Below are 13,968 nucleotides of genomic sequence, written 5' to 3'. Positions count from 1 at the left end.
TTGTGGTTGCTTTTTTAGTGGGGAAGTAATTATAAATAATACTACACTATAATTAATACGCAATAAGGAATAAGCAATACGCAATAAGTAACAGAATAAGTAATTACAGATAATACTTATGATAATAAATGGAGGGGAAATGGTGCCTCACAGAATGTTTTTGTAACAGGAATTCAGGGAGAAATGAAAATTGAGTCAAACACTGTTTCTTTGGCAAGGAAAAGTAATTCACAGGTTTCCCAATCTAAGTCTTATCATACAGAAATAAGTCTTTGCAAAGATCTCGTGCATGCAAAAACGTTAAATCTGCTCGCTGCTAAGCTGAAAAATCTAACACGAGAAAGAGCTAGGCAACTTTTAAGAAGAGGAATTAAAAAGAAAGAAAAAGTAGGTGACAAAAATGACCAAGTGAACGGCCCAGAAAGCCGAGCCTGAGCAGCGAGGCTCCGACTGAAACACCTGCTCCACAGCGACCAGTCATCAAGGACCAGGCCACCCACGAGCTTCAGCTCTCTGCCCTCTGCCCTGTCTCCCTGAAACATCCACCTTCGGACATCCTCAATCGTCTGGAGACCATCCGTGGATGGACACGCAATCCCTTCTTCAAATAATTCTGGCGCTATGTCATAGAATCGTCTAGGTTGGAAGGGACCTTTCAGGTCATCGTGTCCAACCACCAACCCAACGCTGCCAAAGCCACCACTATCCCACGTCCCTCAGCACCGCGTCTGCCCGGCTTTTGAATACCTCCAGGGATGGCGACTCCACCACTGCCCTGGGCAGCCTCTCCCAATGCTTGACAACCCTTTCCATGAAGAAATTTGTCCTAATATCAATCCTAAACCTCCCCTGGGGCAATTTGAGGCCGTTTCCTCTTGTCCTATCCCTCATTACTCCTCCTTGCGTGGCAGCACAAAGAGCCCAGGCACTGGTTAGCTGTGCCGCGTAAGACGTCGTCGTCTTTGTTGCTCGTTTGCCAAATTACCTACTGCTTATAATGCCAAGAGTGAAGACTGATTTACAGCACTTTCACCAGTCTCTGGGAGAGGGCATCTCCCCAAGCCAAAGATTGGTCAAGCCAGGAATTTATTGCAGGAACATCGCTAATAATTATCCTACCGTATACACAAGTTGGTTATTTCAAGGCTGTCTGTATCTGATCTTTCACCTGCTAGAATAAAACAATCCCTCCGCGCATCCTGTGAATATCTGAAGGATGGATCCGTGAGAAGCCACCGGCACAAAGCAAATAACTGTCTGGGAGCTCTTTATAGGAAGATTTTCCTCTGGGATGCTCTCCTCATCTGAAGGTATGCATGTCCATCACTCACCACCACGCTGTTCTCCAGTCATTTCCTCGGTGTGCAAATAACAGGTTTTATATGGCCATAAAAATAAGACAAGTCGGCGGAGATCTCTTTCATCTGCTTTTTCTCGCTGTGAAGTTGTTTTCCAGTACATGTAACCACAAGTACATACTGTAGGCTTTATTTCTGGTAACTACTCAATGTGATCACACACTCCCATAGAGCGTGTAAAGTCCATCGCGCTTTAGCGGAGTCAGGGAGCAGAAACAGAGGGAGCCAAGCAGCAAAGTGGCCTGAGAAACGCAGAGTACGTGAATTGGAGATGATGAGAGACTTGAAATCCTTAAATCTGGTTCATTTATTGCTTTGTTTTTCACAGAAATAAGAAGCGTTTAAAGCTGTGGTTTTTTCTCTTGTTATAAACTGGCGAGCAATCTCTCCCTGAGAGGGGAACATTAAGGTTGTTAATGGGAAAGAAAGGAGAAAGAAGAAGAAACAATCCCAAGCGCCTTTTCCCCAAGGGTGCCGGAATCCACAAATGTACTTTGATTTATTGACTAACGCGTGCCTTGCAGACCATCCACCACCGCTTATTTGCCTCTAGTTCATAATGCACCGTTAAGTACCGTCCCTCTCCCGTCATAATCCCAGCTAAATAGGACAGAAATTTTATATTTCTCAGGGAGCTTGTTGGCTTTTTATAGTCCAAGCAACACGTATCGAAATAATTTTGAGCATCCAATGGCCGCATCTGGAATACTAAAAGTGGAAGCTATTACCTGAGGGAGCCCGCAGCCCGTTTGGCTTTCCCTTCTCATTTTGGTACTGTCTAATTCCAAATTAGCATCGCAGCCTTTACAAGGGGTATATCTGGTCTCAACCTGAGCTCATTTATACTTGCTTCAACGCCAACTTACGCGCTGCTACATCAGGTTCTACAGTCAGTGGTGGTCAGCAATGGATGTCAATCTACACGTCCGCATACGAACAACATAGTAGGAGGAATCAGACGGATTATAGCTTTCTATCTGAATAAAGCTTTCAAAACCCCCCAACAGAACATACACAACTTTTTTTTACCCCACTGGATGGCCCAAATTAGCTGCAATAAAAGCAAAAACTATCTATAGTCTAACAAATCACCAGAAAAAATAAAAAAACATATTATTTTACCCTGATGTTAAGTTTGGGGTAGAAATCACTGCTAGGAGAAAATCGTTATTCATTTAATAGATGGTTTATTTGATCCTGGCTTTCAGAAAAAAGCCGCTCAGAGAAGCCTTCAGTATGTCTCTGTTCATGTTCCTCCCCCGTTAATGGCTCCAGAAAGGGATAACAGCTATTAATGAATATATGGAAACTTCACCGGGCTCTCATAAAACACGCCGACAGCAAGTGTGGGCTCTGCTGGGCGGCTGCCAGCCCTGGGAAGGGGGTAGCCCCCACCAGAGCCCCCTGGCCAGACCCCGGCTACTTGGTGGTGCCACGTGGAGCTCAAGCTGAGCACCCGACACGTGCTGAGCGTGGCCCAACACAATTCAAAGCAGAAGGGGGTTACGTTCCTCCCGCCACGGCCAGCCCCACCGCTTCATTTGTATTTCTAACTGGCTTCTCCACCATCTGTGCAGGCCGGCCCTCCCTTCATCTCCGAGGAATTGGAGCGGCATTGTTTGAAGATCTGATTAAATAGCCAGAAAAAAAGTAATCCATCACTTAAAAAGGGAAATGGAGACAGTTTACAATGGCGTCCCGTAGCTCTTTAGGATTTTCTTTTCATTTTCTTCTATTTTAATTTTAATCCGGTGCCAAACATAACAAACACCGACACAGAGCGTGAAATCCACTGACAGCGTTTCACTTGCGATGGCTAGCTGGGAGCAGCAATGAGTTATCCCGTTTCCCCACGGATGATCCAAGCATCAGATTAAAACCCCACTCCAGCAGGAGACGGCCTGGTTCCTTCAGAGCTTCACGCATGAAAATACAACCCAAGCACATGAGCTGAATGGAGATTCAGCTTAAAAGAAAGCGGAAAGAAAACAAAACGTAACGGCAAAACAACTGTGTATCTCCCCACGGTGAGATCTGAAGTGGAGCAGGTTGGTTCGGAGCAGGATGATGTCCCTCTCGTCCCAGCCGACCTTCCTCCATACCACACAGACATTCTTTTCTGTCAGTGAAATCTAGTTTTTAAGCGTCTTTTCATTTTCACATTCGTCCCCAAGGGAAGATAACCTCCATCCTCACCTCTGGTGACTGCACAGAGGGAAACCCTCAGCTGGCAAGATCCAGGCTGGAAGGCACGCACCAAAGTGGGAACCCAAATAAATACCTGCCTCTTGATCCCGACACCCACTCGTCGACCTCAGTTCGTTAATTAGTCCTGGGCAAGGAGGGTGCCCAGGCTGGAGGGTCCCGCTAGCAGGAGTAGGACAATCGTAACGACTCTATGGACGTTCCATCTCCCGCTGCCTAGTCTCATGGCTGCAAAGCGTCTGCGGCACGAACGTCTAGAGAGAGGGGCCGAGAGGTCCCTGACAATTCCCCAGTTGCTACTGGAGTTGCTTTCAGGCAGTGGACGTGAAAGAAAGAGGCTTATAAAGGAGATGCTGCATCACCAGGGAGAAGGACTAAGAGGGAGGTGAGCGTCAAAGATGTGCAAAATCCTTGTTCAGCCACAGATATGGGACCAAGGCAGCAAACGGAGGGAGAAACCTCAGCCCTGTTCCCATTTTCATTTGCCTTAACTAGTTGCTTGGAGGGGACTTTGCAAACTGGGGAAACGTGGCTTTCCCTGGTGCTTACTCCTCCCTTTTGTCTGCCAGATGATCTCAGCTATGGCCACGAGGTACCGCCATCCTCCCTCTGTGCTCCTGGAACCACTCTGGATAATAGCGCTCGTAACACAACAGCTTACAGGATGAACTTTGATGGATCTCAGCAAACATTCCTGCTCAGTGTTGAGACAGGAGTCCTTAAGAGTGAGACTACTGCAGCTCAGAAGAACCTGGACCACGGCCATTCTTATTTCTGTACTTCCAGAAGACCAGATTTTTGGCAAAGCTTTAAGAACTTCAGACTGATGCTGTGTAGAAACTTTTCAAAGGATTTCCCAAAGAAATTCTATAGTTGAAGCAGGTTAATTGATCTCAGTAGGGCTGTCTCAACCGAGTATTTGTGGGATGCCAAGATTCTGCTCTTCCCAGTCCAAATCGGAGAACGAACAACACTTCAGCATGTTCTCAGCTTACAATGAGAAGTAGCACGTGTAACCTACAGCCCAGTGCAGGTCATTAATCATTTACAACCCAGAAACTTTGAAAGGCTTTTATCCATGTTTTACATATCATCAAGCCCAAGATGAAGACATCTTTCTGTTACTTAAAAACCCGTAAAGCAGCAAATCCTTACGCTGCTGCACAGAGCAGTCACAGAGTCACTGAATGGTTTGGGTTGGAAGGGACCTTAAAGGCCACCCAGTGCCACCCCCCTGCCCTGGGCAGGGACACCTCCCACCAGCCCAGGTTGCTCCAAGCCCCGGCCAACCTGGCCTTGAACCCCTCCAGGGATGGGGCAGCCACAGCTTCTCTGGGCAACCTGGGCCAGGGGCTCACCACCCTCACAGCAAACAATTTCTTCCTCAGATCTCATCTCAATCTCCCCTCTTCCAGTTGAAAGCCATTACGCTTTGTCCTATACCTACACGCCCTTGTGAAACGTCCCTCTCCAGCTTTCTTCTAGGCCACCTATGAATTTCAGGGCAACAAAATAAAGTATTCATCCTTCCCGCACATAGACACAAACCTTCCGATCTCAATGGCTGGCTGCACTCCACATCCCACTGACGAACTGTTCTTTCTCTTACCTTTTTCTTCTCTTGCCCTTTCCCCGAGCCAAACATTCCACAACAGCTTAATACAGAACCACACACAATATAATTCTCTATTACTTATGGACTACTTTATTCCACCACCTCACCCATTTGTGATCACCTTCTCGTATTTCAGCAGGATAAAGCCCACCAATAGACGGTGAGACACTGCCGTTGGCTTCTCCTGCAGGTTTAGCCGGCCTCGAGTCATTTCTAGGACAAGGCCAGTATTTGTAATTGCCCCAGTAAACAAAATGCCTCCAACTATCCGACAGCCTGGACACGCTTTTAACTACAGCCAGCCAGCTGGATAAATAAGAGGGAGTAAAGAATAGTAGCTGCTCATTTGGGATTTTTATGTTAATAGCATTAATTACATCTACAATTCTGTACGTCCTTTGCATCTTACCAGGCTCCGGGATGATTAGCTGTGCACTGGCCTGTGCATTTCCAGCTTCATTTTCAGCTACACACTGATAAAAACCTTCATCTGACTTTACCAAGCCCAGAATCCGTAAGTTGCTGCCACCCTAGAGAGACAGCAGAAAGAAAAAGAAAGGAAGTGGAGAGAATTAATTAGAAAAACACCATCCAAAGTGAATGCGGATTATAAAACCTTTCCAGAACAGTTATTCTGTGAAAGGGGGTACTGTGTGTGTACTCTCGGCTCCAGCGCAAATAGCCCTGGTCCTTAGAGGGCTGTAACCATAAGCACTTTCATCAGGAATCTCTTGACACTTTGCGGTCTTTGCATTTTGTTTGATGGCGCCTCCGGCCCACGGGCGAACTCCCTTCCTTGCAGAGTCCATCCCACACCCTTCTCAAGAACTAAGCTCCCAATTCCAGCCCTCACTCCAGTAGCGCTTTCCATTTTGTCTTGGCCCTTTGCTGCAGGGAAGATTTAAAATAACTTTCAACTCTGCCTCGTTGAACAAATACTGTTGTGAAGGTCAAACCCTCCTTATGGCTCCAGGCCTGGAGATCCTTAAGAAAAGGTCACCCTACGCCCACTTCACTTGAAACAGATTTAACTTTACGTTTCCTTCAGCACAAGCAGCAACCAATTAAATTGGGTAAAATATCTCAAGTGAGGGATACGCTGAAATACACCTTCCATAAACTATTAAGTTAAATAATTTTCCACCCCTAAAGCATCACAGCAATAGAGCTGTCTTTTCTTTGGACAGCTTCTGGCTGCTTCTAAGAAGCACTGATGTATTAAAAAAAAAAAAAAAAAGAGACTGAATTTGCTATTACATACAGCAAAATAAGTGTATCCTGTATGAAAACCACACCAGAAAGACTCTTTTTTTTTGTGATAGGTAATTAAAAGACATGATGATAATCAATATTATTTGTTACAAGGTGAAAAATTAGAGGCGCTGAACCAAGTCACGTCTCCAAACAAGCCACCCCTCGTGGCCTGTGGACATCTTCACAGCGGCTGAAGTTTCCAGGGGTGGTCCCCAGCGTCTCAGCTTTATCACTGACAAGTGACACTGCTTCCAGGAGAGGCCAGCTCGATCTACCCTTTCAGAAAACACAGCGCAAATTCTCAGCCTATGTAATAGTGATAGCTAAACTAAAAGAGATCGGAGTCCTGGATGGGGAACTTACTCTGGGGAGAGCGCGCAACAATTCTCTTTGAAAAAGTTGTAATTATGCCCAATGACCCTTACTGTTTTTAACCCCTTGTGTCAGAGTACCATTTCCTTGGAGAAGAAACCTGGTACTTGTGTTCACAAAGGACAACGGTAAGGGAAGTCATTCACACATGATAAACAATACCCCGAACAGCAACACACAGTATGACTGGACATCACTTCTATTCCAGGAACCGACCAGGTTCGGCTTTCTCTAAAAACAGGAGACAACGTCAACATACTTGACCTAACACAACACAATGTGCCTAATTTGTATTAGGAGGCAGCAGAAATCTTGTTTCCATCAGGAAGACCATTACGTTTATGAAGTTATTAGATCAGAACACATTTCATAACTTAGTTAAACCCCCCCCAAATTCTAACAAGTAAAAGCCAGATAATTACCACTATCTGAAAATAGTCGCTGGGGATGACGACTTCTCCATTCTTGATCCACTCCACCGTAGGAACAGGCTTCCCAGACACGGCACATTCAAACTCAATATCCATACTCTCGTAGGCATAAAGATTTGAAGGGCGAATTAAAAACCACGGTGGGACTGCAAAAAAGATGGGGAAAAAATGAAAGCGCCAATGAGTGGAAATAAATTCAGGCTTAGCAAGTAAATCATTTCAATAAGCCTAAAAAATATTAGACATAAATAGAAAATGTATCTGTAATTCAAATTATTCTCGTTAACCCAGAGCCTATTAAAGATTAAATACTAGAGAAAGCATTTATTCTAGAAAACACACTTAAACAGTTGATGTTAACATTTTTTTTTCCCCAAATAAAAGACTTAAAACCTCAATTTAGAAGACATGTAAGATTTATGTCTAACAAAATATATATATAATTCTCGCTAAGCGAGTACAGAGGTAATAAAATCTCACTCATTTCAAAGGATTAGATGCCAACCGCATACGTAACAAGGTCCCTCAAGTCAACTTATGGACAGGCACATACATGGACAGGACAAATGATACAGAATTAGAAATATTTAGAGCAGAGACACTTTGATAGAACCAAGAAAAACTTCTGACTGGGTTTATAGAAGATGAGGAGATAATCAATAACCAGCAAATCTGGCCCTAGCGATTGGAAGACGAAAAAGGTTGAATTATCTTGGCAGAAAATGAATTCTTATTAAGCTAGCAATTATCTGTTGCCTTGTATTACTCTAATGTATTCACAGTTTTTCAGTATGCTATATGATATGCTAATTTAATTTCACTTCATCACTATTGTACTACCAGGACGATGGAAATTAGCAATTTGAGGAAAACTGTTAAGAACATCATATTTCTAATGAGCCCCCCCCCACATCGTACTGAAAAACACACGCAAGATCTCAGCAGCCCACGAACATTTTGTCAGGTTTTGTCGGGGAACGACGGCCTCCGTTTTGAATATCCGTAGCTGCCAGGAAGCCAGAATAGATTAATTTCTAAGCACCGTCCATGACTTATCATTTCAGACAGAAAATCCAATTGTATTTCTTGAGCCATCATTCCCCATGTCTGATTAGAATATTTATAAAGCCATAATGTTAAAGAGAAAAAAAAAAAAAAAGCCTCTAAATTAAAAGAAGGTGAAGATAAAATAAATTGCACAGCAGCTAAGAAACATTAGAGTCAAGGTTGCTCACGCATCCCTAGCTCAGGTCCCAGGTTTTTGAGGATTTACAGCGCGCTCCTCAATTCCACCATCAAATTCTGGGTTTTCGCGGCTCCTTTGGGGCTCCGGGAGGACCCTGCTCGCCGAAAAGGGTTTAATTTTCAAGCTTCCTATTTAGTACATGGCTTCATGCTTTCACGATTCATTTCCCGGTGTTTTTTCTTTTTCCCCCTCCTCTTTCTACAATACCTGCGTGATCCACAAACGCTTTTGAACTGGTAGGAGTCGAACACTAAGAGGTGCTACTAACCAAGCTACCGGAGAAAGGGCAAAGTACCCCCCCCAGGTTTTTCTTGTCCACTTAGCTATCGTTTAGAGCAGTCTTTTACACAGTATTCAATATACTAATGGGGGTTTTTTTGCACATCAGACCAAAAAGTCTCATTGGGGATGCAGAAAATAAGGAAAAAAGCTGCAACACCTGAACACGTGGTGTAGACAACCAAACCCCTGTCCTGCAGGAATACTATGGCAGACGTACAGATAAAACTGCGTTCTTCGGGGTTTGCATTTCATCACCTTAACTACAAAGCTCTTTTCTTTGCCTTTATAGACAACCGAGTTTCCAGGTTTGGTAATAAACGAGGGCAGGGCCCTAGACATCATCGCCTCTTCGATCACACCCTCCCAATTACTCCTGGGGGCTCTCCGAACTTGTGTGCACTTTGGAGAAAATGATGTTATTTAAAAACTGTGTATAATACATAAAGCCAAGCAAGTAAGTCTGCAAAGTTTTTATGTCAGCGTTTTCTTGATTTTTAGCTGTTGTTTCTGCTTTTGAGCTGAGTTACCTACGCTTAAATAAGCATCCGCCCCGGTCCCCTCCAGCGCTGCTCCCATCTTCTCCGTTCCTCTTCCACATTGGTCCTTTTTTACCGTATATTTAATAATTTAGGATACCCAGAAGCTCCCAATCCCGTATGGCTCAAACGCAACGCGTGCAAATTAAAACTGATGAGGCGTCCCGATTAACTCAGCCGCCTCATTTCCTATGGAAAAGGCTCCGAGGCCTGCGTGCGTTTGGATAGGCATCGCCCCGTGTTGGGCTCTTCTTGCTCCGCGGCCAGAGAGACCTTAAATCAGGGGCTCCAGACCACACAGCAGGAAAATTTTATATACGTTTTTTCCAATAAAGCAGCACTCAGAAGGGAACACCGGGAACTCAGACGCTGATCAAGAGGTTTATAAAAAAATAGCATTGTTTACACTAGAGATATACAAAAAGAAGTAATTTAGTGGCCGAGTTACGAAGGATCGGCATTGATAGTATGGCTCAAGGAAAAAGAAACAAGAAAAACCCGAAGACAGAAAATTTAAGATGATATCACATTCAGAGGTTAGTTTTTAACACTTCTTTTTATACTATAGTCCTAGTATAATTTATTCAACAAGCTCGCATAAAAGCACCAGTATCTATGTAGTTTACAAACCACCTAATTTTTCAGAGCTCTGACAAAATCATAAACTACTCAGTCTTCATTAGCGTGGTTTACGGCGGTGTCACCGCAAGCCTGCAATTAATTTATAGACTTGTAATTCATCCATTCCTGCCAGTTATTCTTTACAACGCGCACGCTCCGGGACCCTGACCCCAGCTGCCTCCGGTTTCTCACTCCCTCCACCAGGACTGTTGCTCTTCTCCCACGATTTCTCTCCCTTTTATTTTTTTAATTGCTGGCATTTTTTTCTAGACGGGTAGAAATCCTCATGGGTTTTCTTACGCTTTATGTTCAGTATATGCATAACCCTGTGCCGAGTTTCATTCCAAATGAACATATTTAACAATTATCACGCACTAACCAACGCCTTTCCTACAACGGGGTAGGTGTGCCCTTTATTTTTCCTACAGACGCCATTAAAGCGAGCAATTTGCATAATTACTTTGCTGGAAATTAGGCAGTATTAAACACAGGTAGGACGCCACAAGTAAGGCCAAGGTAACACCCTAAAGCAGACAGATGTAACACATCTAGACTGGAAATATGTACACACACATAGATATCTGAGACGTCAAGCACTATAAATATACATTCTATCAATATTTTATACATCAATAAATGTCAAGCGCTGCCATCTTTGCTCTCTATGTGTTTTTTCTCGGTCCTGAATATTTTAAAGGCATGCATATGTGAAGAAGGCTGGTCAGGAGGGCTGCGAAGGAAATAAGAGATCCATGATGTTTTCACGTTCCTTCTAATTACATTATAGCAATATAAAAGCGGCTTGAAGAAACCGCCGTCTTTTTCCCCCCAAAAAAACTTACCATGTTTCACAGAATTTTTTATTTTTTTTTTCCCCCCAGAAAATTTCTGGGAATTGTTGGGAAGTGGCAGTTCAGCGAGATTTTTCCTGAACAGCCCGCCCCTGTAGGATGCTGATATTGTACTTTGCCCTGGGCTCTGGCTGAAAGCCTTAAAATTCCATCTTCAGACAAAAATAATGTAAAATAACACCTCAGAAGGTTACGCTTATTCCGTATCAGGATGAAACCACTTTTCTAAACACTCATTTTCATTATTTCATGTTAACCCAGGCCTATCAAAATGCCCCAGCTGCAGACTGAGGATATTTAATGTTAGATATCGCACCAAAAAAAGGAGGAAAAAAATCCCAAAAGGTTAATGGAGATCTATGAAAGAAGATGTCCACGAGATTTTGTGTTTAAAAGAATTAATATCAGCAAGTGGTATCAAAGTCTTCACTAAATATCTTTGGATAAAGGATTAGGACGGACCCCAGCGTGCAACCTTATTGACACGGGAGGATTTTTATTCGTGTGAACGGTAGAACTTAAATGAAATAGAAGAGCCATTTCGCAGGAAAGTCGTTTGGTATCAAAATTTACACAGAAGTTTAAAGTTCTCTGTACTACAGTAACTGCACTTGGGGGGGTTACCGAGGTTGTCCCCCAGCAGCACGTGGTATCGCAGGCTCTGCGATTCAAAATTAAATAACTTAACCGTGTGCCAACAGACGCCCAACGCCTCTGGGAGAGGAACAGCGCTTCGTTTTCCACCACGCCAGAATAAAGCGAATTTGAAAATTACATTTAATGCATACACTCCTGTAAAGATCACGCTACAGCCCTGACACTGGTGAGCCCCTGGCCCAGGTTGCCCAGAGAAGCTGGGGCTGCCCCATCCCTGGAGGGGTTCAAGGCCAGGTTGGCCGGGGCTTGGAGCAACCTGGGCTGGTGGGAGGTGTCCCTGCCCAGGGCAGGGGGCGGCACTGGACGGGCTTTACGGTCCCTTCCAACTCAAACCATTCTGTGATTCTAAGAACTTTCTCTTGCCTGGAGGTTCCTCAGATGAAGAAGGCGCTCTGAAACCTGTCCTGTTTGCATGGCAGGACCGAAACCGGTCCTCGTTCCATGTCATCTTCTAAAGACCTCCTCGGAAAGCTGTGCGGATTTCTGCGATGCCACAGAAAGGAGGTGTGAGACCACCGGCTTCCAACAAATGGGCTTCTCCCTTGAAGGACCACAGCAAGCTGCATTTATTACCAAAAAATGTCAAAGATTGGTTGTAATGAGCCTGTAGCAGAGACTCGGGGACTAATCGAACACTTCCAGCTAGTTTAGAGAGCCATGTGTTGGGATGACCTCCCCGTTTCTAGAAATACCTTTTGTGAGATGACAGCTGATCTTGCGACAAGAGGAAACAATTTTAACTCGGAGAAATGTCAGCATTTCCTAATGCAAAGTGTCTTCTCTTTGCATGTTTGAATAAGGAATGTGTTTCTACTGACCCAAGAAAGATAACTGCTGTCAGCGAGTGCCCAACCCTGTCAGCCTCCTGAATGGGAAGAGTTTCAATTCCATGTACTTAAAGGGTGGTTTTGTCATCTTAGAGATTCAAATCCTTTTAAAAAGAAAAAGAAAAAATCCCTTGTACTTTTCGCTGCTAACTCGCACAAACCCTGAATTTAAAATAAAGTTACATCAAGTGAATGCGCCGGGTTGCGCCTGCCGTAAGGGGAGTCAGCATCTTCCAACTCAAAGCCAATGGAGTTCCGCCAGGTCTAAAAAGGACAGGAGAATTGGATTTTTACATCAACATAATTTTTTTTATATATTTATATAGGTATTTACTATTCTTCCCTGTTATATATGGTATCTGTGTTGTTATTGCATTAAGAAAAAAAATAGAAACGGTGTTACAGTGCACTCTCAGGAAAGAGTAAGAGGCATAAAAATTAAAACGCTAGCGTGCCTTCAATATACAGTAGGTTAAAATTAATATCTTCTTATCTCTTACCACAGCTCCGTATCCTTCTCTTACTCTAAACCCTACACCTGACAAGCAGAAAGGCAATATATCTCCCCTCAGACCAGCCTTGAAGAAATACGAGAAAAACGAAGCTGCTATTCTATGTAAAACTTCATTCTTCACCTAAATAAAGGTATTACTTGTCTTATTTAATGATTTTGATTATTTTCACGCTTCTTTAGTTCTCCAGGTGAAGGTCAGCTTATGGTGTTACTGCGCAACAGCAGAAGTTCACGGTTCCCACGAGAAAACGAACCGAGCCACCAAAAATTCAAACGATGCATCGTCGCAACCCCACGGGCAGGAGAGGGGAGAAGATGCGCAGAGAAAGGCTTTGGGAGTCCACGCCTTCTCACCGGAGACGCGCTGCCCGCTTTGGACTCAGCGGACTAGAAATGTGTTTTCATCAGTCTGAATCTCCCGTTCTGCAGCTAACTAAAATACATCCTCGTCCCTCAGCATATTCCGCTCTAGTATTAGTTAAATGAAAAATAATCAAATTAAGAGATTTTATTGTCTTTGACTGCTTTACTAAACATACTTCTACTACTGACTGCACTGATGACCTGCTTAAAGAAAAATACAATTTCGGTGGTATAAATAATTACGAAGATTCTTCATCGTTACATCCAGAAAATACAGTGAAAAGCAAAGTGAAGCTTTACGTTGCTCCCACTTCTGTTTCCAAAGGCAAAAGTCCTTCTGAAACGCTGTGATGACCTGTGCTATACTCAAATTGCTAAAAGTCTTGATTTTATTTAAATAAATAGCCCCTCAGCCCAGTGCAGAGGAAAAGGCGACACTGTTTATGTAAGGAAAACTCATTATTATCTCCGCATTGGTTCAAACTGCAGCTACCCCAGGAAAATTCAAGAGGGATAAGATCACTCATGAAGTTTTCAGAGAGGTGAAGGACAGGTTCGCTGCATTACTGTACGCCAACGATAACTGAAAATAAAGAGGTTGTTAAGAAAAGAAAGGACTTTTTTAGTAGTTCACATCAACAATGATTTCATTCACACATCAGGAATCAAGGAAGAAATTCCTGTCGCAAAATATTACTTCCCCCTAGATGTTGTCATCATCTCATTTTCGTTTTTCCTAAATATTAGTTTTAAAAACTTGCCACAGACAGTCTGTGTCTCATAATAAAAAAATAAAATAAAATAGAAAACAAAACAAAACCTCCTGGGTTTTTTGG

At 43.5% G+C, this 13,968-nt stretch overlaps 1 protein-coding gene across 1 annotated transcript in view; it reads right to left on the bottom strand.

Annotated features, from left to right (window-relative positions):
• The window catches only part of DCC (DCC netrin 1 receptor), a 587,525-nt gene that overhangs the window by 214,683 nt on the left and 358,874 nt on the right, over positions 1-13,968 (bottom strand). The window contains exons 6-7 of the mRNA XM_063320711.1: positions 7,227-7,381; positions 5,588-5,708 (exon numbers count right to left, since the gene is read on the bottom strand). Of these exons, the coding sequence (XP_063176781.1) occupies positions 5,588-5,708; positions 7,227-7,381 (276 nt within the window). The remainder of the gene's footprint in view (positions 1-5,587; positions 5,709-7,226; positions 7,382-13,968) is intronic.

Source organism: Chroicocephalus ridibundus, chromosome Z (assembly GCF_963924245.1).
Source record: "Chroicocephalus ridibundus chromosome Z, bChrRid1.1, whole genome shotgun sequence".
NCBI classification, from domain to species: Eukaryota; Metazoa; Chordata; class Aves; order Charadriiformes; family Laridae; genus Chroicocephalus; species Chroicocephalus ridibundus.
Note: the sequence above shows the minus strand (reverse complement) of the source record. Positions and strands in the feature narration are given on the sequence as shown.